Below are 23,829 nucleotides of genomic sequence, written 5' to 3'. Positions count from 1 at the left end.
GCTTACGCACAATTTCTACTTACATTTTACACCTTCAGAAAGAAGCAAAATTATGCTCACATTCCAAGCCAACCCTAAGAAATTTTGATCTGATGTTGATTGGTTTGTAGAATTGTAGAATTTCTAGATTGCAAACCAAATTAATGCAACAAATACATGGATTATCTCTCTTAGCACCCAAAAAATAAAAACGAAATGCTATCGAACTAGATATGAGAATTCAAAATTTCAATTATGATACCATCAAATCAGATTAGATTTCACAGAAAAATCTGCCCCCTAAAATGTCTATTTCTCTAGGGTGCAGGGGACAAGCAATTAAATTTTCCAGTTGCCGCTTGCTGCAGCCACAGCGAAACCTGTAAGCCAATTCCAAACTCCTTTCACACCAAAATTGCTAAAATTTCAAAGTCAGGATTTCAAAGTTACAGAGATCGAAACCTTGAAGAAGTACTATTATACTATTATCAAGTCTATTAACTATTTACAGGTTTGAGGCAGCTCCTTCTTCTTCTTCAAGCTTAAGAAAGCTGCACAATGTCATCAATGGCCTGGTTCAGTAGCACATCAAGGATCAGCCCCTCAACTTCCACACAGATTTCTTCGAATCTTTCATACTCGACCACATTCTTTGATACCCAATTTGACTCTTTCAATTCTTCTTCTGTCAATCTGAAGACTTTCGTGGCCAAAAGCTCCGTGGAATCTCCGCTGTCCTCGTTCTTAATTGGCTCCATATCTTTGATTTTGACTGCTGTCAATTCAGGGTCTTCATTGTAAGAAACTCTCGGTGGAGATTTCATCTGGGATTTTAAATCCTTGGGACTTGAATATTCTACAAGAAACAATAACCCAAAAGCAAATTTAGGATTGGTCATAGAAATTTAAAAAAACCCATTTAGCTCTGGTAATAGTAACTAACCTGATACCCAAGTTTCATGTTGGATCAAAATGTCATCAATATCAAAAACCGAAACAGGGCTTGAATTCTCCGAGCACGAACTATTATCAACAGCCTCTCTTTTCTTAGCTTCATTCTGATGTTTTCCCTTTTTGAATTTTGGCTCTTGCACCACTTTCTTCTTCTTCTGAGTCGGCGTTTTCTTCGGTGGAGTATGTTCCCCACTACCTTCTCTTAAACTTGCTCCACCATTTTTGCTCACAACCTTCTTATACGGTCGAACAGAGTACCCCAAACCCTCATCTCCTTTGCAATTACGACTAACCTTCGAAGATTGAGCACTGCATTCTCTTCTAGGCTCATCTTTCAACTTCGAAACCTTCTTGCTATTTTTCTTCACTATCTTCTCTTCATTCTTCTTCTTAATCACCTCACTACTCTCTCTGTTCTTACTCCTCTGTTCCTTCCCCTGTTTCACTTCCTCTGTTTTCTTCACCTTCGACCCGAACTCCTTCCCCTTATCCACACTATCCAAATACACCACCAGAAACTCCTCACTCTCCGGCTGACTCATAACCGCCGGAACCTCCCGGAAAGAGACGGAGGTCCGGACACGGCGGTGCAGATTAGTCGGAGTCAAATCAAAATCCATCAAGTAATCTGCAAAGCTCACCGACTTGCTTCTGGTAACCAAATCCGGGGCTCTCACCCAGTTCGTCTCTGGAAGAGACTCCAGCCCCATTAACCTGGCTACTATTCCAGGCGTGGCTGTAGCCGAAGGCGAAGGTAAAGTTTGGAACTTGGGTTCATGGTTTGGAGTTTTGGGTGGTTTAGCGAGTTGGGTAGGGTTAGAGTCTAGAATGTAATCTGATGACGGGTGAGTCGGAACGTTGCCGGTGCATAAAAGCCGGCGTACGATGCCGTTGAAACAGCTAGAGTTCTCGGTCATTGTTGTTGTGATGGTGAAACAGGGAGAAGTAGCAGAGATGGGAATATGAGGGAAGCGAGAGCAATAGAAAAGAGTGAGTGGAAGGTTTTAATGGCTTTCTACGACTTTGTGAGGAAAAGTTGAATGCTTTGGTCGTTGGGTTCACATTGGAAACTAGAAGGAAAATCCGAAAATGTGGGTGCGTGTGTGGAGGTACGCGCTCTTGGGTCGCGTTTGGAACGTGTAAGGTTTGCTAGGAAATTGATTGAGTTTGCCATTTTTGGCCTTGATAGCTATTTGAGGCCTCCGAGCATTGAAGTGACAAATGAGGAATTTGAAAAAACGCGTGGGTCTTATTTGGTGCTGGGCATAGCAGTAATTGTGGGAGATTTAAAGAGGGTCCTACAGGGGATGCCGATGTTGTTGACTATTTACAAATGCCGGGTCGGTCGGTCTGGTACGAATTCGGATTCCGACCGACTTTGCTGACTGACTAAACCCATGGGCTTAGAGTCCTAACCACATGGGTTGGAAGTTGGGTTGAAGGGGTGCAAGACCCAAAGTTATTCTTTAATTATTTTAGTTCTAGAATTGATGTTGACCAGACTTGTTAAAAGATGAAATTTGGAGTGGATCGATCTTAAGTTGGATTTATTTAACAACAAAATAATTTTAATATGAGTCTAACAATTAATCTGTGAAATGATTGATAATTATATTCAGATATGTATATGGATATCCAATCTATTAGTTGAGTCTGTTTATAATAAAATATTTAAACAGAATAATTAATAGTATCATTAATTGCAAAACCAAAGTACTGCTTGGAAGATGACTACTTCTCTTGCATTTCTTTTTTCCTTTCTTTGATTTGATACTAGATTGAAGATCCGTCTCGTGTCTCTTTTCTCTTATATTATCCATTAATTAGTATATATCGAGTTTAATTGATTTAAATCTCAATCAAAGAAGATTTCTTGTATGATAGTTATAAAGTTTCAATACTTTAAAAATAATAGTCTTTGGAATGTATATAAATATTATTTTTTATGAATTTTATATCAATAATTTTTTATGGGTTATTAACGGATCAATTGAATATTGACTTAAGGATGATCTAACTCTTTTAGTTAATGGATCCGAATCTTTAATAGATTAGCAGATCAAAAAACTAAGTCTAAATTCTTTTAATGATTATAAATATAGATTGGAATTGGATCAAAATCCGATATGTTGAGAGGTCTTAATTTGAATGTGTTATGTACGTATGACTGTATGAGGTCGATATTATTAGTTAAAAATCAAGGTCATGTTTGGCAGTGTTAATGGAAGACGTGAACATTAAATTTGTTTTATTGTTAGTTTGAATGAGTATCAATCAAGGTCATGTTTGTCAGTGTTAATGGAAGACGTGAACATTAAATTTGTTTTATTGTTAGAATTGCCATCTTTTCAAGAAATGTCAAAATGTCAGGGCAATGGAAGACTATTGAAGATACTAGGGCTGGGACGGTTCGGTTCAGGAAAAAAAAATTGTAGAACCGAGACCGAACCGCATATAAGCACTTCGGTTCGGGTTTGCCATTTTCAAAAGCAAGAACCGACATGGACCCGAACCGTTTAACTTCGGTTCGGTTATGACGGTTCCTTGGGTTCTGTAGTTCTGCTAAACTCCTGTTAACAGATTTCCATCTTTCCAGGCTTCCAAGTCCAATCTGGGCAACTCAAACATTCAAACATAAGCCAACAATGACCATTCCAAGTACAATCTAGGCAACTTGATCATTGAAACATAGTCTAAACATCCAACAGTTTAAATTGATCCAAATGCTTATTGATCGATGAAACATTCAAATTGCAACAAATAAACATGTTAAAATATGAGTACATGACCAATGTGCCAAACTGGTAAACTGAACAAACAACAAAAGTTCAAATTGGTAAACTGAACAAACTACAAAAGTTCAAATTGGTAAAAATCACAAACTCACAAAGTACCAAAGTGATCCAAACTCCAAACTCCAAACCAGTAAAAAAAAAAAAAAAAACTATGAAGCAGGGCACTCAAGCAGGCAGCAGTACAGCACAGTCCAGCTGCTCCAGCAATCATGCAGCAACTCAGCAACATCAAACTGCATAAGTGCATAATATACAAACTGCATTACACAAATTGCATATTACAGAATCAGATCAACTGCATATTACACAATACACATACACATATACACTTCACATTACCTAAACTGCATATTACAAACCTGAACCATTTAAAAAAAAAAGTGCAAACCTTTAACTGTTGGAGACTTTAATCATTTTTTGGATTTGGAAAGCTTAGAAGTCTTAGAAGACTTTGTTGCATTTGATGTCTTGGAAATCTTTGCAGCCTTTGAATCCCTTGCTGTCTTTGGATCCCTTGCTGTCTTCGAAGCACTTGCATTTTGAGCTTTCTGTTTTCTTTTCCTCTCTTCATCAGCTTGTTCTGCATCCAAAAAATGATAATGACTTTTGAGTTATGACGAAATTCAACAAAGAACAATTAGAAACTCATAAATCTTTTCAATAAATAAATGTACCTTGCTCAACTTTTTCATAAAACTCCATTTCTTCAATGGTTGGAATATATTCCAACCCTATAATACTATCTGACTTGAGCCAATTTTGAAGGCAGATCAGTGCTTCTATAGATTTTGGAGTCAGTGAGCTCCTATATGGGTCAATAACCCTTTTTCCAGTACTAAAACTCGACTCGCTAGCCACTGTGGAGACTTGAATGGCTAGTACATCCCTAGCAAGAGCCTGCAAGTTGGGATATTTACTGCCATTAAGCTTCCACCAAAGCAAAATCTTCCAATCTTCACCTTCTTTAGGCTTTTCTATCGGGTCAAGCAAATATCTATCAACTTCATGTCCAACCACCATTTGATCACCTTGTTCAAGTTGTCTATTCCAATCTTCAAGCATAACCTTCCTTTTCCCAGTAACTCTTCCCTTAGTTTTATGACTTTTACTACTGCTGCTCGTAACCATAGCTGTACTCTCTCCACTTCTTGACTTTTGTGAACCTTGTGCACCCATTGATGCTGCATATAGGTCACAGAGGTTAACCAACAACTCTTTCACATCATCTGATCTCCTTTTGCCCAAGCATATTATCACAATTGAATTCAAAGTACCTCAGCTTGTACCTAGGATCCAACATAACTGCTACAAGAAAAAGCTGATTGATGTCGTCTAACTGATCAAAGTATTTACTATACTTTTTTCTCATCTTGTTTGCCATCTGAAATAGCAGCTTATCAGTCTCAGTTGACTCTCCATCTATTGGCTTATAAAACAGATCATCGATCTCAGCCTTAATGGCTACAATGTCATGGAAAGCCAACTGTGAAGTAGGGTGCAGAGAAGCACTCACATTCACTGTGACTTGATAGAAAACTCTAAGAAAATTCACAAAAATTTCATCCTTCTCCCAATCTTCATCCTTTGGTGGCCCAACCCTCTTCCTTGGTGTTCTAGACCTGTGTACAACTTGATCATCCTCCTCCTCCTCTAATTCTTCTTCTTCATCAAAATAACTTTTGTACTTCACATCTTCATCCTCTGCCATTCTATCAAATGCCTTCCTCAACTCCAAAGATGTGTCCAACATCAAGTAGGTGGAATTCCACCTTGTTGGAACATCCAAAATGCAAATTTTTTTACACTCTACCTTGGTCTGTTCCATACAAACCTTAAATGCATCTGTTCTAGCCTGAGAACTCCTCACATACCTAATAGCATTCGTAATTGAAGCTACTGACCTTTCCATTATATGCAAACCAGACCTCACAATTAAATTCACAATGTGAGCTAAGCATCTCACATGCATAAACTTGCCTCCACAAATTGGCTTCCTATCCCAAGTTAACATTTTCTTCCTAACGTACTCAATAGCAACCCCATTTGCAGCTGCATTGTCTACACTAATTGTCAAAACTCTATCAATTGTCCACTCAATCAAGGCATTCTCTAATATTTTACCAATAGTGTTGCCATGATGGTTTGGAATTACACAAAACTTTAAAACTCTTTTGTGCATTTTCCAACCATAGTCTATAAAATGGGCTGTGATGACCATGTAATTGATGTTTTGACAACTAGTCCATGTATCTGTTGTTAAACAGACACAATGGGACTGCAATTCAGCTTTCAACTCACTCTTTTTTGCTTCATACATCCTCAAAAAATTCTTCACAATAACCTTCCTACATGGCACCTCAAATCTAGGAACAGCAATTTCACAAAAGTGCCTAAATCCAGGCCTTTCAATGGCACTGAAAGGAAGCTCATCTATCACTATCATTCTAGTAGCAGCATCTACACAGGCATCCTGACTCCAAGTCCTACTAGTTAAACTAGGCTTCCCATCCACCATATCAGTACTTAAAATTTGTTGTCCCTCCTCTAAATCAACTCTTCCTGGATAACCCTTACAAATAAGCTCGATGTGTTTCCTAAGTGAGCTAGTGCCATTCTCTCTAGAATCACATGCTAGATGGGTAGGGCAATACTAACATTGAGCTCGTTTTGTGCTCCCAACAACCGTTTCAACTCCATCGACCACCTCGATTAGTGGCTGATCAAACTTGGTGAAGTGCTCCCAAACTTCTGAACGTACTGCAGCTTTTTTCTCCCTCTTCCTCTTTGAAACTTTCAGAGTCCGATCACATTTTCTCTTCTTCCCTCTCGGACCAGCAGCAGTGGTTTCTTCTTCTTCTTCTGATGCATTGGCACTAATAGTTTGATTGGTTTCTTCTTCTGCTGGCGCAGCACATTCAGCCACCAACTCGTGACCAACAGGACTGGGACTTGAATCAGAGGTCATTGATGATTTAATGAATAATGAATAAGGTTGAATGCATCAATCGATGAATCGAACAATGAAATAGGGATGTTGAATTGTTGAAGGGAGTTAGGATTTTAGGGTACGGTTTTGCCGTTTTGGGAGAAATGGGGAAGAACTAGATGAGTGAGATAGGGATTAGCCGATTAGGGATTTAGGATGTTGAAGGGATTTAGGATTTTTGGGTACGGTTTTGACGTTTTGGGAGAAATGGGGAAGAACTGGACGAGTGAAATAGAGATTAGGGTTTAGATCGAAAAAGATGGAATAAGAAAATCTCGATTGAGTCGATTCTGATCGGGATTTATATATATATATATATATAGCTAGCGTGTGCGGTTCCTCGGTTCGTGGTGGTATTGAAGTATTGGAACCGAAACTGAACCGCAGTTTATGAACTCGGTTCGGTTCTTTAAAACTGATGCATTTTCAAAGCTTGGAACCGCACCGAACCGCCAGTTTCGGGTCGGTTCGGGCCGGTTTTTCTGTTCTTCGGGTCTAAAGTCCCAGCCCTAGAAGATACTAACTTTAGTCAGGGATAAAAGATAAGGTCCTTAATGTATTTCGAAATTTGGTTACTACATTAATGTATTATGTAAAAGTTAAATACCCTCGTAGAAAAGAAATCGAAATACTTCTCGCAATGTAAAAACACATAAAATGTGTTTCATGGAGGGGGAAGTATTCAGTGCACCGACGTGCACTTGCACCGACATAAATGAATGGTTAGATTATATTAAATACACTCTTAAGTTATTAATAAAAATATTAATTATAAATATTAAGGGCTGAGATCATCTTATAAGTGTTGGGTTATTTGCACCGTCGGTGCATAGAATAATTTCCATTCATGAGGAGGAAACAACCTTTGAGGTGGAGATAGTCTTGGATTGGTCTGCCCGTCCAATTAGAAATCAACATGTAAACAAAACAAACAAAATCGCATACCCAAATATCTCTTGCTTAGTCTTCTAAAGATACTTGGGTATCTCTCCCTCCTTTTAAACGTCCAGATAGAAGAACTCAATAGTGGTTGTCGAAAAAGCTACATATGCTTGAGGTGCTTCTGAGAATTACACTCGTACAAAAGTACCAACTAGTTTGTTGATAACGCTGCCAAACAAAGCCTGAAAAACTGTTAAAAAGTTTGGTACCTATAAGTTAACTTCATGTGACACAATTCTTATACGACTGTGAAGTGACAACTCCAGACCTGTGAAAGAACAGTTTTTATAACACAAGACATACTGAACAAATTTCCAGAGAAAATGGCTCGGCCACTGTCGGCAGCTAAATGGCCGATTAGTCATTCATATAATCATATATGACGTTCAACAGAATAGATAGAAAATGATGGGTGGTTTATTTATGTTTTTTTTGTGGTTTGTTTCCATTTGATCAAATCAAACTAAAGGTATAACATGATTAATGTTTTTCATGCTTCCCTCCCTTTAACACAAGATTTGCAGAAATCTTAAGAAACACGAGGCTCATTTTCATAATAGAATCCTTGGTACATTCACCAATTCCAAACAAAAGCACAAAAAGATAGTTGGTTTCTTCAATTATTTTCCATTTTATCTACTTGAATGTTTGTTTTACAATGCATTATAGATTTGCTGAAGAGAGATTAATTCCTCTCCACAAAGAATAAAATACTACACTCCTATTTCGACATACAATAACAGGCTGCTATCTGCAATTGCTCTTCTCAGCCTTGGGTTCTCCACTGCAACAAAAAAAGGCAAGCAAATCGTGCTGCTTGAAACTTTTTTTTTTTGGTCTACGTAACTAAAGATTGAAGCTTTACTTTGAACTAAGCTCGGGGTCGGTTTGGTAGTACACAACATCCCCAGAGTCACTGACGTAATTGTCTTTTTTCAAGCTTGTTATAAAACTTCCGAGTAGGTGGAACGGTAGAGGTCCTGATTTCTTCGGCTCTCTGTAATATTTCCCAAACACCGGCTTGGCCGCCTCTGTCTACAAGTTCAAGAAGCAAAGCATCAACAACCTGCAGGTATGTGTATTAATTCGAATTAAATTCACGTTGGTACTTACTGCTTCAACTAAATGGTAGTGAGGGATTTGAGGAAAAAGATGATGGACCACATGGGTTCCAATATCGTGATGAATGTTATTGATCAATCCGTAATCACGATCAAGTGTTGTGAGCCCTCCCCTCAGATAACTCCATTCCTACCAAAACATTTGGAAGAAATTTCAAAACCTTGAAACTTTGAAAGAGCTATATGACTAGCTTAAACAAGACTAGATGAAAAGTATCCAGAGAAATTAGTTCCTTGTGGTATGATATGGAAGACAATCCCTATCATGAATGCAACAGTTTTGTACCTTTCCACGATACCATGGTAACTTGTCTTCGGGACCATGATGGTGCAAGTAAGTCACTAAATCCAACCACATGACAAATACCTAACATTAAAGCAGAAATCAAATATAAATTTTCTTTTATTGGACAAACACCTAACGTTGAAACAGAGTCCTACTTTGATTGGATTGGTAAAAGCAATCCTACTTGTAGAGTAGAGTGTAAACCAATATGAAATTAAAGATGTAGAATTTACCAAGTAGGGAATTCCATAGAGCTTAAGCATTTGAATAGGACCAATCACAAATGATAATCCCACAAGCAAAGCAGCCATGGCTATCCAACATACAGTGGAAGTGATCACATCTTTCTTCTCAATGGGGACAAAGAGGTCGCTGCTTGGCTCAAAATGAGAACCAGTCTTTCCTGGACTTCTATTCCACTGCAGAAAACCAATAATAATCAGCTACTAATTTCAGAATTTTCTGGGCCGGATTAACATTCAAGCACTTAAAACTTACAAGGTAGAAAGGGTATGCAAGCAAGGGAAAAGGCAAAGTGAACCGCAACATTTTTGTTGTTTTATCCAAAGTTCTGTAAATTCTCTCGGACAACTGCAAGAATGCAACTTTATCATCTTCAAACAAATAAAGAAACCCAGGATGCTTCAAGAAAAGCAGAACAAGAACATTGAATTCATAAAAAAATAAAATAAAAAAAAAGACGAACCGGATGCCATGATTCATCATTCTCAACATGTCCATGGTTTTGATGGTGAGTCCTGTGGCTAATTCTCCTACACAATTTAATCATCATTTCACACTTTAATGCATCTTATGCTAATGCTGATCAAACACATGAAAACAAAACTCATAATGACAAAACAGTTTATCAATCATCACTAACATACCATCCATGATAGGGTACAAGTATGGAAGAATGCAATAGATGTCCAACCACACTATTTAGCTTTGAATTGTTCGAAAAGCTTCCATGTCCACTACACAATCCAAAACCACACAAACAATTAACACCACCACCACACAAAAATTTACAAAAAAAAAACTTTCAAACAACAAATACAAATTAGGGGAGTGATTAGAGCTTACCAATCATGACCAAGAACAAAGAGAGCCCAAAACATGGTCCCCTGAGCAACCCAATACAGAGGCCAAACATACCACTTGTTCATATAAACCGCAGCCGCAGCCAACCCAAAAACCACCAACACATCCCTAACCACATAGCTCATGGACCTCCATGGGTCCTTAACCCAACAATGCTTTGGGATTGCCGCTCTAACATCACCCAATTTGAACGGTGGAGGTGAGCCCGGATCGAATTCAATCCCTTCTTCATCTCCATTAACGCCATTGACTCTCATTCTCTCTGCCTCATCTTCTTCTGTAGAAGCAACTTTCAATGGGGCACTCACCTTCACTCCCCACCTTCTAAAGCGCCCACTTGAAATTCGGGTCGACCCGAATCCAAGATCTGCGAAGTTGTTCTTCTGCAAAGTTGGAAGCTTTATTGGGTTTGCGGCGATTCTGGTTCTGGGTCTGGGTGAAACCTGGGGGAGAGGCCTTAGGCCACATTCTGAGAGGACCCAGCTCGCCATTGGAGAGACCCAGATGGAGCAGAAACAGAAACACCAGGGCTTCAGGTTCTGGGTCTCCTCCCTCAGGCTTTTTAAGAGAGAGAATATTCGCCTGAAGCTGAGGCAGAGAGAAAGAAAGTTGAAAACTTTGAAAGACAAAAATATCTGGGTTTTAAAATTGGAATATATTTCCTTTCCTAAACACAGAGATCTATTATTTTAATGCTTTGAATGGGAACTGTGATTTTTTGTGATGATGATGACGAAGATGGGTTTAAGGACGCAGAAAACGGTTAAATAGCGATGCCAATGTCAGCTAGGTCTGGACTTGTGTGTTCAAATTGGACCATAGGACTTGTTCCAAGGTCAACCAAGTCATTTTCCATTTTCCCTTGTTGAAGTAGCTACCACATATCAGAATTTCATGCTTCACCTTTTACTTTTACCATGCCATCCAATTATTTTGGATTTTTTTTTTTTTTTACTTTCACAGATTTACCATTCTACCTTTTGTTTTTGGGCTTCACAAAGGATTAAACAACCACTAGAAAAGAGAATGTGAAGGTGCTCTAAATTAGAACTGGTAGTTTGCATGATTGCATCATATTTTGGTGTGAGGACAATAAGAAAGACTCGAAACTACTGGCTAAAATAGGAACACAAAGCTAACATGCAAATCTGAACTTCCTAAGAATGGAAGCTAGGCCAAGTCTATGCCTCATGTTTTCTATAGGGAAACCTAATCACATCAAATCACTCAGAAAAGATGAATGACATGTTTAGCGTGACGTGAGGAAAATAAAAAGCATATAAAACTGTAATTTTAGGGCCTAAAATAGGAATACATAGCTAACACGCAATGCTAACTTCCTAAGTATGGAAGTTAGGCCAAGTCTGTGCCTCATGTCTTCCATAGGGAATCACATCAATCACTCAAAAAAGATGAATGACATGTTTAGCATGGTGTGAGGAAAATAAAAAGCATATGAAACAGTAATTTTAGGGTCTAGAACATTCTAGTTTGAATTTTGTATGATTTAATTGACTTTTAATTTTAATCGTGTATTATAAAATTTAAAGGTATCTGATTATCTGAATAAAAGAAATATTTCAAATACTTTTTAAATATGTGTATTAAGGATTAATAATATTTAAATTTATGATACAAGACTATAATTGATTCAAACAAACCGTACCAAATATAATCCAAGCAGATTAACAGAGTGTTTGGGTGATTGGCATTTGGCACATGATTTCCCAAGGAAAACGAAGATCCTACTAATCAGCAAAGCTTCTATGAGCAAATGAATCCTAGACCTTGGCAATAGCCTGAAACTCAAAGACAATCACTCTCTTTCGTTTTCTGGTCTCTCTATCACTCTGTCTCTCCAATGGATCGAGCTCAGTTGGTTCTGGTTGCGTTACCAATCTTTCTGTTCTGCAGAGACATTTTCAACCTTTTCACACCTAGACCTCCAAAACCTACCCAGTATCATTATCACCAGATTGTTGATCCTGATGAACCAGACCCTGATCCCCAACCCGAACAGCAACAGATTCTCCAAGAGCCGCTAAAATTCCCAGTTCAGGTCTCTCTCCCAAACCCCATATTTCATTTTCTGTTTACTCACATGCATAATTGCATCTATATGCACATAATCTCATATATGCTGAAAATTCTGATCGTGATTTGTCTTTTCAACAGCAGAAATCCGATGGCATTGGAGAAACTGGCATAGGAAGCACCATCAACATTGATTTTTGCACATCTTGTTCTTACAGGTTTCCATACCATTAATACCTTCCTTTATTTCTTTTTTCTTTTTTCTTATTCAAATCTTGATGAATTGTAATAGTAATCAAGGGATTTAACATAGTAAGATAACCAAATTCCAGTTTTGGAATTACTCTGTGTAAATAGGCTCTTGGTCTTAACAGAAGTATAGAAGGTTGTATAAGTTGTCTCATATTCTCATCGCAACCTTCTTCTCTGCTATGTATATTGTGTGGCAGAGGAAATGCAATAACAATGAAAAACATGCTGGCAACATCATATCCTGGGATCACTGTAATCCTAGCAAACCATCCTGCTTCATTTTCGAAACGTCTGTTGAGCAAATTGGTACCAGTTGTTCAAGTAGGAATCATCGGGACGATATTGGGTGGTGAGCAAATTTTTCAGAGGTTGGGGATGGTGCCACCACCTTCTTGGTACGAGTCCTTGAAAGCTAATAGATTTGGGAGCATTGCAAGCAGTTGGCTTTTGGGGAACTTCCTCCAGTCCTACCTTCACAGTACAGGAGCTTTTGAAGTCTTTTGTAATGGTGAATTGGTATGATTCACATCTATAATTTCTCGCAGACCACAGATGATGATGACTTGATTATGTTAGGAGTACCAAGTCTCTCTTTAGTTTCCATTTCTCTCAATTCTCATCCTTTTGTGCCTCCTTTTGACATTGTAGGTCTTTTCAAAGCTGAAGGAGGAGAGATTCCCCAGTGAAATTGAGTTGAGGGATCTGGTCGGGAAGAAGCTTGCTAATTTGAGAAAAACTCCAAAAGCTGATATCAAATAATACGGCCATGATATGTCATAGACAACTGTTTATGACTAATTTTCGAGCATAGGATCAACAATGCCTTGTCTTTTATTTTTCTTTGCAACAAGAGCAAGGGCTGCCATAACTTTCGTATGCTCTACACGTTGCAGAGTCGAATTGTAAAAATTACCAACGAAACTGATGAGCGTTAACTTCGCAGTTTTCAGATTATGATTTTTGCACATATGGAATTTTTTTTTTTTTTTTTGACAACCATTAACATATTAGGAAAATGGTGGCTTCCAATGTTCTGAAGCCGAGCAACCACCTAAACTATGCCACATAAATTACTTTGCACCAGAGGCAACATACAATGAGATGACAAATACACTGCTATACACTATAAGCACACAAGAACCTTTCAAATGTCTGCTGGTTCACAAGCTGCAATGCATCAGAGGCAACATACAATGAGATGTCCTTGCATGAACTTTTGGTCTCGTCTCCCCCTCTCTCAGAAAGGACCAGCAACTCCCCATATGAAAACTCGAACCCAGCACATAAAGTGAAACTTTTTAAATATGCCACCATTTTCGCGCTTCTAGTGTCTTGACTAGCTCATTCGCCATTGATGAAAAATCTTCAGCTCCATTCTGTAGATCCTCAGTGCGCTTGCTGAGTTTCTGACAGAAGTGAAATTTTGAATTAGAAGAAAGAAAAAGGGAAGCCAGTTTGTTCAAGAGTCATTTAAACATTTGCTCGTTGAAGGTACACTGTCACTGGTCTAGGAAAGACTGAGATCAAGTAAAACATATTCATTACACTGTCACTGGTACCCCCCAAGTGACAGTATCACAGCATTCTCCATTTTATGAAAGATGAAATAAGAAGCCATCAGTTTCTCAGATCTGTCCACCTACCTCAAGTTTTTGCCCCCTCTCCATGAGCTTATTTCTTGCTTGGGAAGCCACCGAAGAAGCATCCTGAAACCATATCGGAGAGAAAATTAATTCTAGAGCACTTCTATATCTATCATATAAACCTATTATCATCATCTGAAATTACCTCAGCTTTTCTATATTTAGCTTTAACTTCTTCTGCAGTCCTAACTCTGGGCTTTGTATCACTAGTCCCACCTTGAAATAATCTATCCCTTTCTGAGTCCCCTTCTGCCATACAAAAATGTTATCATTGTTGTACTTTTTAACATTACAAAAACATCAGTCAAATATAACAAAAGAAATTACCTCTCCTTTTATTATCAACATCATGGGATGTTGAAGTAGATGCCATGCGTAGAGGTTCATCAATTTCAATGTCATCTATACCAAAAGCATGGATTCAGTTTAGAAGTGAAAGGTTGACCCAAAAAAGTGAAGACTCAACCGAGAGATGGAAAAAAAAGGGGAAAGGTTGAGGTAGAGTAGGACCAGACCTATATTAAGCTCCAGATTTTCTTGATGATCCAAAGCTGGGACCGAGTCCCACTGCTGGGACTTGCAAAACATGCCTTCTAAATGATCGAACCTGGATTTAGGAGTTGCAGTAGAATCTCCACTCTGAACCATTTTTCCTCCTTTCAAACCTTTGACAATACCACCTAATATTGCAGGGGCAGTACTCTGTAGTGAAAACATTATGTTAGGAATGCAACATAACGAATTCTTCAAAATAAAAACCTAATAAAACTAAAATTTGTTTTCTTTAAACCTGTTTCTTCTTCTGATTTAAAGAGACACTTAATGCAGCATCTGCAGCAGCTGCAAGAACTGCATCATGGAGACAAGGCAAAGAATCTGGAATCCTATAGAAACAAAATTTCAGGAATCATCTTTCTCACTCCCAATTCATAACCCAAACTTCAAAGCTCGACTTCATATCTCAATCACTGCACCAGTAGCTAAACTAATATTTATGAAAAGAAAAGAAAAAAGAACGTACCTGAAATCATTTTCAGCAGCTAACAGAGAGATGAATACCGTTTCATACCCATTTGCCTATAAAAGTCATAAGCATCAGTCATGCATCAATTTAACAGCTAGAAATCAAGAAATGAAGTGCCCCAAAATTTCTTAAACTTTCAAGACAACAATATTACCAGTGTGATATGTGCATCATCGGAACTCATTGTCTTATCCATATTTGCCTTACAATTCCACCTTAGAATTGACATTAAGGAGCTTTCTTTCACCAATTCTAAATCAGGAATAGATCTGCCCATGGACAGGTATGAACATCTCATTAAACGGTTGGAATGCACATCAACAATATCAATCAATACTCAATCAGTTTGCTAGGTGGATATGCTATCCTAACAGGAGGGGAGGGAACTATTCCTCCTGTATAAACATAGGAACTTTTTGATGCACTGATAAGGTATTCACTTAAAGCTGCATATTCTGTATATTCTTGATTATTGATGCAAAGAATATAAGAGAAACTTTACCTAATTTCAATCTCTCCAGTCTGAAACAGCAAAGTCAATCCCCAAACTTTTTCAACTTTTTTCAGAGTTGCCGTCCAAATGCAAGGTCTTGCATGTTTCACCTTTCGAATGGGTTCATTGTTTCCCTACCAAAACCATATAGCCTTAGCATGCTTATAAACATATGATACAAGTAGTAAACAAGAATAAAGTAATATGAATAAAGGTAACATAACAAGCACCTGAATCACAGATTTCGTGGAGTACAATCGCACTGAATCCACACAACAAAGCAAAATCAGTGAATTCAACAATCTTTCTTCAGAGTATGCATTTTCTGAATTATAGTCCTGGTCCACCTCAAGTGAATCTATAGGAATTGGAGAACTGCCTGCCATAGACTCATTCTTGGTTGAAGTATCCTTAGAAGCCTCTTCCGGCGGATTTGCATCAGATACTTTAGAGGCTGAAATTCTGCCATCTGGTGATAATAATAGAAACTCAGAATTATAATTATTAAGTGAAACAAAAAGATGAAGTGTTTTGTGTTTTCCTAGATGAAATTTGTACTTGCCTATAACATACATTGAAATTGCAATTGACTCCTTTTTCAAGTGCCATGGCCGAGGGATGATCATATTACCCGTGTTTCCACAAATTAAATGTATATTTGCATCTTTGGTTAGAATGAACATTACTTCCTCTGCAGGGTGAACTGGTGATTTAGTTTCCGAGAGCTTTGAACTCTTCAAGAGGCCTTGAGGATTTGTAATTTCTTTCCAAGTCATTGAAATGATTGGGGAGCTAGAGAAATATGCATCTTTTATGAAGAACAATATAGATAAGGAACTTGTGTCCAGCATTGCAACCTGAGACAGAAACATCAAATTTAGAATCCTTCTGATTGGTAAAAGCATAAATTATGGCCAATGTACAAACTATTAACAACAATGAACAAATGATACTTACATGACCGCATTCAAATCCCACAGCAAGTTTACCTCCATGCTTCACAAACTGAAGTGCTTGAACTCGGGAATTAGTAAGACTGAAAACAGCTCTGCATTGAGGTCCTTTTCCTTGAGACAAACTGTGGGCTAATAATCAAGTTATACCATTGTTAACTTAATAAAGTAAAGGTTCTAGAAAAACTACTTCAAGATCAGCATAGTATGATCTGGTCATAGAAAGTCAAGGACATTGACAAATACCTTCACATTTGGTTTCGGTCACAAAGAGGAATTTTACCCCATCTGAACGCCCTTTGAGGTTATAAATTCGAACCTATACATGTTGGTAGAAAGACGATCAGTATACTAAAACTTAGAAGTGAAATTTAGTAGTCAATAGTGAAAGATATCTGACCAAACCAGATTCACTGCCAACAGCCAAGTTTAAAGTGAAGCTGCAGAAATCCATTCTCGATACTGGAGAACTTAAACCAGCCACTTTTATACCTTGCACCTGCCAATTAGATGGAGATAATTTGGTATCAAATATGTCTCCTTTATAGTAAAGAGATGTTTTATGTTCTTTCCTTTCCTTTTTATACAAGAATAGTACATTCAATAATCTAAGAGTGGTGATACCTCGCCTTCTAAAACAGAGATAAAGGATAAGAGCGGGTAGGTGGCATTCCAGATCCGAACAGATCCATCTGAATATCCAGCTAAATATACTCTCTCAATACCACTACTCTTCGAAAGAGACAAGTGACTGGGCACACCCCCAGTCAAGGGCCATTTTGTACCATCTAATGAAGTTGGTAGTGAGCCAAGGTTCACAACTGAGGATAACTGAGAAATAAATTAGAGCATGTGAGGTAGAAAGAGAAAAATATGAGCCTTTCATGAATGAGAAAAGTGGAAGACCTCTGCTAGATATATGAATATAAACCACTCATACTTGAAAAAAATGTCACACCTCTGATGGAGACTTTAACGAGTTCTCCCCAGTAGCTGTCCTAATAAGTCTGGCAGCAGTCATGGTTGGATTAGTGGTAGGTATCACCACTGGAAACTCCAAAGCAGAGACAGATGGTTTCTTTTCTTGCTGGGATATTAGGGCCGAGAGACTGGTTTCATCATAAAAGTGCAATTGCCCAGGGTTTGTTAACACAAATGCATCAGCTCTGTGATTACCCGCAATTGTTGCAGAATTTGGTAATAAAATCATGTCTGCAAACGAACCAGTAAGGGTAAGGTCCGTACGGCCAACACATCTTAAATTCCCCATCCCAGAAGACCAATCAAGAGTCAAAACCTGGACAGAAGGAATCTCATCAGCTCCATCTTGAATGCCAGTACATTTCAAAGATACGACAAAGCAGTGAAGCGCCACTTCAATAAAGAGTTGAAAAGACAATACAGGCAATTTTAGATGCCAAAGGCATCCAGTATACAATCATAAAATTGAAAATCAATTAATCAATTCAGAATCAGAACTGGAAATATAGGCAATGAAACTAAAAAAAAACTGCATGTCTGCACAGAGTAAAAGAGAAATCAAAATGATGTGACAAAATGTGAAAATGTTCTAATTTGAAAATAATCTGGCATATAACCCAATACTATTGTTTCAAGATATAATTTCACTTTGAAACTTAAGTCTTTACTATTTCTAGGTATGTTGCAATGTTGTTGAGCAGTGTAAGCTTGGATATATACTTTATATCAGGAGAAAGCCATAAAATAATCAGTGACTGCATTCAATTGCAACTAAACACCAAAAAAGCAAAGTCAAACAACTATAAACAAATGACGCACCGTCAGAACTTCGTCTGATCCTATTTCATCACCACCATAGATAAATAGTTGTCCATCAGAATCATTATGGGATTTATTTAATGTGGACCACTGTAAGACAATGACAGGAAGTCTTCTTTCTGATGATGATAATCGTAACTTAACAACATTATTAGATGATGACACTGCTTGCTGACCCTTAATGGAAGCAGCAGATGACGTGTTCCAGAACAGAATATCTCCATCTACGTATCCCACAGCCAGAATGGACCCATTGGATGATGCCCAACAAAGAGCACTTATCTCTTTCTCTCCCAGTTGATGTTCTATTGTATTTTCTGGAGAATCTATATTGACTTCATCAGTAGGCTTAACAACTCCATCCTTTAGTTGGAGATCCTTACCACCTCCAATAAAAACAATTTGAGCTTCGGAAACATCCCAAAGAATAAGCAACCCATTTTGATACGCAATCAGTACTCTGCCAATACAAAAACCCTCATCATTCAATAAACTGCATAGATAAACTGTATAGGTAATTTTTATCATCACTATTTGTTTTTTTCTCCAGTAATATGATGTAAGCCTCGACAAATAAGCAGGAAGCCAGAGTTAAATACTCTTCATATGTTACTGGCATCAAGTCCAAACTGTAACACTATTATTGATTTTTTTTCCTCACTCTCAAATATTTAAATTCCTCATTGACCATAGGAAAATCTAAAGTTTTGTCCATTTTGAGATGCAAAATATTGCATACTAGCCTTTATTGGTGAGAGCAGTTATGGGTTTCAAAATATCTTCATCTTATGAAAACAAATTGCTTTATTAGATGATAATTTGATGACCAATATTAGTTACTATGAAAATTAGACACAGATACCAGTTAATACTTAACTGATAAAAGAAACTCATATACTAGCTTAATTTAACAACAATATCCTGCATTGATAATGATTGTGGCAACATCAGAAAGAGAAAACCTAGGCCCATTTGTTTCCCACTCTAAGGAGATATGAAATATTGTAATGTGAGAGACTTCAAATATATTATATCTTGCCTATTTCCAGATGAACCAGGTTGGGGAAGAAGTCCAACTATCGGTTGGTCGGTAGGAAATGGAAACTCGGCAGCTTCTGTGTAGTAGCAAACAATATTTGCATGAGGTAATAATCAAAGCAAATAAAAGTCAAACATTCGATAATAATATTTTACAGATATTGATTGACGTCACCAAAAAAAGAAGACATCTCATGGTAAACTATTAAGATATAGGTATTACAATTACCTTTCACATCCTTACAACTTCGAAATCCAAATCCAACACTTTCTCAGTAACAGATTTTATTCAAACATGCATTCAAAGGTCACGCAAACTCTTGAGAATGTGTTGTCCAACAGAACAGGAACAATAAACAAAAAGGACAAAATCGAGGTATGAAAAAAAAATATCATAGCTTGAGATTTAACTGAATATGGGATCCCTGATTGATCTGATTAAAAAGAAAAGAAAGACTGAGAATTTACTGGCACAAAGTTTGCATGTAACAACTATATCACCATTAACATTATTACATCATTCTCCAGTGAACTGATGCTCACATTTAAGAGATTTCTGATAAATTGATTATTGATCTCAAGCATTACAGTGACATTTTATATTTGTTTATACATACATTCTCTTTTATTTTTTTTATTTCATTTTTTTAGGGGGGAGCACACCTCCTTTATAAATTAAGCCCTTGCATCTTTCAGTTAGCTTCTTCGGGGATGAGATAAAATACGTAATGGAGGAAGCTAATATGAGCTAAAAGAAATGCTAACTGAAGGTCAAATTATGCACTTCAGTTATCAACCAGCAAAGAGAAGAAAATAAGATATTACCGCTTAATGAATCTGCAGATATATGATATGGCAACTGCAAAAGTATTCCCTCGTCAGCATCATACTTTACCACAGCCAATAGAGCATACTCATCGCCCACATACCTGCCAATTGTAATGTACTAAACAGGTTATCAAGTGCACTTCTCCAGCCAATAAATAGATGACTGAAAATGAATGGAAAAAAAAAAAGTTCTGGTCAGTAGAATACATTAAGTTCGAGCCATGGATTACAGAAAAAGCAGTTATATTTGATTCCCACTCTAGAGAACAAACTAGGCATCTGCCCTCAAGATTCCAAACCTGCCAAAAATTGAGAAGTTATTGATCACTTCTAAACAAAAATTAGTTACATGAGTAAGAACTTCCTATTAAATTGTTAGCACTTTATTATCAATTACAAGTGCCAAGTAAACGGCCTTTTGCAACCATCAACTATCATCTGCTTCTGCACTGGATTTAGTTAAACTGGTAAACATAATGAATTCAACCACGAACACTAACACCTATGCCGAATAGTTAGTTATAAGACACTGGTCTTGATAATTGCCAGAAGGAACTTAAAGAGGACGCATGACATAGAACTACTTTAATAGAGTTCTCAAGTTTGACATGAACGTTAAGTTTGGCATGGGAAACAGAAACTGCACAGTTGACAAAGAATCAATACCTCAATGTTATTATCATTTAAGATGCTGACCAAGTAACCCTGGTTATGTAGAAACTGCCAAAAGTACAGTAAATATTAGTTTGCTGCTTAATCAATAAGTAATAGAGAAGAAGAGTATTCAAGGAGGTTTAGCAGACTGAAAGGAAAAGGTGTATCAGATACTTATATAAACGTAACGTTAAGGCATAGACTTTGTTAAGTAATTCCCACCACTTGGAAAAGTTCATCCGGAGTTCACAGACCATATGTATGGTCACGAGTCCTTTCTCCAAGTATAAAGGAACAAAAAAAATTGAATGGTCTCCTCGATAAGTGGGAAACTATTTCTAATAATTTGTTTTGCATGAATGAGAAAGTATCAGCCTTGTTTCAAAAACTTTGAGAAATATTCCTGGAGAATGTCACCCTGCTATATGATCTTGTATTACTAAGACTAAACTAGGGGAAAGGTAAAAAAAAAAAAAAATTTACTGGAAAATTATAGTTGATGGTGTGTGGACAGATACCTCGATGTATTTGTAAGGCAATTGTTTTGGGGATATAAGAAGTCCTTCAATACCGTCACCACCAATTACTTTAATCCTCCCATCCCTATCAGCAAAAATAGTATCCAAACAAAGCAATAATGTCACAATGTAGTGTATGATTTGTGTCAAGCAGGAAGATATACTGTGCATTTAAAGTTAAATGCAAGGCAGTCGCAGTAGCCTTCTTTGCCATATGGACACAATAGGTTACGGCATCATTTAATAGTACTAATACCGCAATCAATTGAATTTTACTAATAGTACTTTTGCGAAGTTAAAAGCCAAATGCAGAACAACAAGTCAACAATGCTTTATCCGATTTCAACCAAATGCCGAAGATAGGGAAAGAGGAAAAAGGATGCATGCATTTGAAACTCACAATGTCCCGATGGCAAGAAGCCGCTGAATGGGGTCGAAAGCAAGAATGGACGCCGTGGATGGAACACCATAGTGAGCTGCAACTCGCAGGTCCAAGTCTGCTGACGTCATACTTTCTTGTTGCGAACTATGCTGAAAATCAAATTCAGAAGCATGATGGTCAAAATTGAATTCCAAATTCAGTTTCAAGAGCTGGAGCTCAGAAATTCAATTTCGCAGCGGCAGAACTGTAAGACGAAAGCTTTAGCAAAATTGCAGTAAGAAATGAAAACCCTAGGGCAAATCAATCTCGGTTTTAGTACACTAGTTATGACGGAGCTGAGGGACAGGTGGCGGCGATAGGTTGGCCGGAAAACGATGGATTACCTGAGAATGGTGGTGGTGGTTGACGGCCTTCTGTAAGAGTCGCTTGGCGAACATAGCGAAAGGATTTGAAGGTGAATCGGAGAAGGAGAGGAGAGAGGAGACTTTCTATGTTTGCTTCAGTGATCAAACCGATGACATTTCTTAGTCTTTGAGAGAGAGAGAGAGAGCTGTAATCGTTTCGGGTGAAAAGCCCGGTTAGGAGTTTCAAGGGTGCAGATCGTCTGTGATTGGGTGTATTTAGACTTTTCTGCACCGGACTGCTTTGTCACTTGGATTTAACGGACCTTCACTTTTTGACGTGGAGTTGTTCTGTACGTTTTGTGCACGCAATCCCAAACTCGGGAAAAATTTTGTAGAAATTTTGATTACCAGAATAAACATGGTCAAGATAACTAACTGGTGAGCTCAAAATATGCAAAACGAGTAGCTAACAAGAAACAGTTTCATTTCAATAGTTTCGTTTCTATTGAAAGGGTGTGAATTTAGGCCTCGTTTGGTTGTCAGAAATAAAATTGGTTCCTTGGTCTTTTTCATGAGCATGGGAAAGTAAATTTCCCACTACCAATGTTTGGAAACACTGGGAAAGTAATCGCAAAATGTATTTTACTTTCCTTTCCGATGTTTGGTTTGTGCATGAATAGGAAAGTAGGTAACATCAATTTTTCAATAATATCCTTATTATCAAAACATAAACAATTCAAGATTTAAAAGTTTCTTGGATAATTTGATAATAACAACCATTAAAATAATCTTTAGAGTAGGTAATTAATGTGCAATTAATGCATGGAAAGTATGAGGGAAAATGAATCTCATGGGGTGTGGGAGGATCCATTTCCCCCCCTATTTTCTCTTCATGCAGAAAAATTGTTCATTTCCTTGGGTGTGCTAAACACAGGAAATGATCAACTTTCCTTTCCCAACCTTTCCATTCCACGAATCAAATGATTGTCAATATTAGAAGCAAATATTTGTACCAAAGAAAATATTAGAAGCAAATCTTTTCAAAAAAAATAAATAAATATTAGAAGCAAATATATATACAACAAATGAATTACATTTAAATATCAAGTTGTTGTCTAAAATGTAAGCGCTACGACTTTTACTTTATAACTCTTACTGGCTAACATTAGATGTGCTTATCCAACGTCTGAAAACAAGATAAAAAAAACTCCTAGTCACAGTAAAGCGCAGGTTGTCTTACCAGTGTTTGTTAAACTGGGAAAATTTTAAGATTAATTATTGTTTACTTCCTGTACTTTTTCTGAAAAAACAGTTCAGTCTCTTACATTCTAATTTCAACAGTTTACTCCTTGCAAGCCCTTGTGATAGAGAGGCAGATTCTGATAATAAAATTTTATGGATCGGTCGAACTAGCAAACATACTAATCACCGGAGACTACATTTGAGATCCATCAATTAAGAATATTAATTCGGATTGAATATTAATCTCAAGGACTTAAAGAATCGCATGGGTAACTTCATTCCTTTGTTTATATTTTGTTATGATAGTTGATTTGCTTTCCTGTTCGAGTTAGGAGTTTTTGCTTTGTTTGAAACGCAATGTTTTGCTTATATATGTTGTGCACCGTTTTGACATTGTAGAAGTAATATTGTACTTTGGAATTCTTCTGTAGTTTTCCAACACGTGGCTACTTCAGCT

General features: G+C 37.4%; 4 protein-coding genes across 5 annotated transcripts; 1 reads left to right on the top strand and 3 right to left on the bottom strand.

Moving 5' to 3' along the window:
- Positions 1 to 213: 213 nt before the first annotated feature.
- On the bottom strand, positions 214 to 1,972 carry LOC133720612 (uncharacterized). The gene is made up of 2 exons (XM_062147020.1): positions 923 to 1,972; positions 214 to 835 (listed from the first exon to the last, which is right to left on the bottom strand). Exons 1-2 carry the CDS (start codon positions 1,848 to 1,850, stop codon positions 522 to 524), a joined length of 1,242 nt encoding a protein of 413 aa, XP_062003004.1. The 5' UTR covers positions 1,851 to 1,972; the 3' UTR covers positions 214 to 521.
- Positions 1,973 to 8,263: 6,291 nt separating this feature from the next.
- Positions 8,264 to 10,952, bottom strand: LOC133721351 (omega-3 fatty acid desaturase, chloroplastic-like). Its single transcript, XM_062147933.1, has 8 exons — positions 10,150 to 10,952; positions 9,951 to 10,040; positions 9,770 to 9,836; positions 9,562 to 9,654; positions 9,297 to 9,482; positions 9,064 to 9,144; positions 8,770 to 8,907; positions 8,264 to 8,691 (listed from the first exon to the last, which is right to left on the bottom strand). The coding sequence occupies exons 1-8, from the start codon at positions 10,656 to 10,658 to the stop codon at positions 8,518 to 8,520; spliced, it is 1,338 nt and encodes a 445-aa protein (XP_062003917.1). The 5' UTR covers positions 10,659 to 10,952; the 3' UTR covers positions 8,264 to 8,517.
- An 849-nt stretch (positions 10,953 to 11,801) lies between these two features.
- Positions 11,802 to 13,407, top strand: LOC133720247 (selT-like protein). 2 transcript variants are annotated; one of them, XM_062146460.1, is made up of 4 exons: positions 11,802 to 12,226; positions 12,343 to 12,419; positions 12,651 to 12,969; positions 13,102 to 13,407. In XM_062146460.1, the coding sequence occupies exons 1-4, from the start codon at positions 12,029 to 12,031 to the stop codon at positions 13,210 to 13,212; spliced, it is 705 nt and encodes a 234-aa protein (XP_062002444.1). In that variant the 5' UTR covers positions 11,802 to 12,028; the 3' UTR covers positions 13,213 to 13,407. The 2 variants fall into 2 exon arrangements, with proteins under 2 accessions (XP_062002444.1, XP_062002445.1); XM_062146461.1 differs by having other exon boundaries at positions 11,803 to 12,226; positions 12,346 to 12,419.
- Positions 13,379 to 22,401, bottom strand: LOC133720246 (uncharacterized). Its single transcript, XM_062146459.1, has 24 exons — positions 22,170 to 22,401; positions 21,805 to 21,935; positions 21,405 to 21,489; positions 20,899 to 20,952; positions 20,440 to 20,531; positions 20,230 to 20,333; positions 19,406 to 19,481; positions 18,367 to 18,826; positions 17,525 to 17,863; positions 17,191 to 17,397; positions 16,967 to 17,065; positions 16,813 to 16,885; positions 16,571 to 16,698; positions 16,176 to 16,470; positions 15,844 to 16,082; positions 15,623 to 15,747; positions 15,275 to 15,389; positions 15,118 to 15,173; positions 14,887 to 14,980; positions 14,612 to 14,798; positions 14,424 to 14,498; positions 14,242 to 14,345; positions 14,097 to 14,159; positions 13,379 to 13,859 (listed from the first exon to the last, which is right to left on the bottom strand). Exons 1-24 carry the CDS (start codon positions 22,221 to 22,223, stop codon positions 13,752 to 13,754), a joined length of 3,363 nt encoding a protein of 1,120 aa, XP_062002443.1. The 5' UTR covers positions 22,224 to 22,401; the 3' UTR covers positions 13,379 to 13,751.
- Positions 22,402 to 23,829: the final 1,428 nt, after the last annotated feature.

Source organism: Rosa rugosa, chromosome 7, assembly GCF_958449725.1.
Source record: "Rosa rugosa chromosome 7, drRosRugo1.1, whole genome shotgun sequence".
Classification (NCBI taxonomy): Eukaryota; Viridiplantae; Streptophyta; class Magnoliopsida; order Rosales; family Rosaceae; genus Rosa; species Rosa rugosa.
This window is presented reverse-complemented; position numbering and strand designations above follow the sequence as displayed.

Coding starts and splice junctions, on each gene's coding strand:
- LOC133720612 (XM_062147020.1), bottom strand. CDS start 1,850: ATGACCGAGAACTCTAGCTGTTTCAACGGCATCGTACGCCGGCTTTTA. Junction 836..922: donor ACATGAAACTTGGGTATCAG/GTTAGTTACTAT, acceptor TGTTTCTTGTAG/AATATTCAAGTCCCAAGGAT.
- LOC133721351 (XM_062147933.1), bottom strand. CDS start 10,658: ATGGCGAGCTGGGTCCTCTCAGAATGTGGCCTAAGGCCTCTCCCCCAG. Junction 9,837..9,950: donor CTTGTACCCTATCATGGATG/GTATGTTAGTGA, acceptor TAAATTGTGTAG/GAGAATTAGCCACAGGACTC. Junction 8,692..8,769: donor ACTACCATTTAGTTGAAGCA/GTAAGTACCAAC, acceptor TTGAACTTGTAG/ACAGAGGCGGCCAAGCCGGT.
- LOC133720247 (XM_062146460.1), top strand. CDS start 12,029: ATGGATCGAGCTCAGTTGGTTCTGGTTGCGTTACCAATCTTTCTGTTC. Junction 12,420..12,650: donor TGCACATCTTGTTCTTACAG/GTTTCCATACCA, acceptor ATTGTGTGGCAG/AGGAAATGCAATAACAATGA. Junction 12,970..13,101: donor TCTTTTGTAATGGTGAATTG/GTATGATTCACA, acceptor TTGACATTGTAG/GTCTTTTCAAAGCTGAAGGA.
- LOC133720246 (XM_062146459.1), bottom strand. CDS start 22,223: ATGTTCGCCAAGCGACTCTTACAGAAGGCCGTCAACCACCACCACCAT. Junction 19,482..20,229: donor ATCTGCAGATTCATTAAGCG/GTAATATCTTAT, acceptor GCTACTACACAG/AAGCTGCCGAGTTTCCATTT. Junction 17,066..17,190: donor TCTCTGTTTTAGAAGGCGAG/GTATCACCACTC, acceptor TCTAATTGGCAG/GTGCAAGGTATAAAAGTGGC.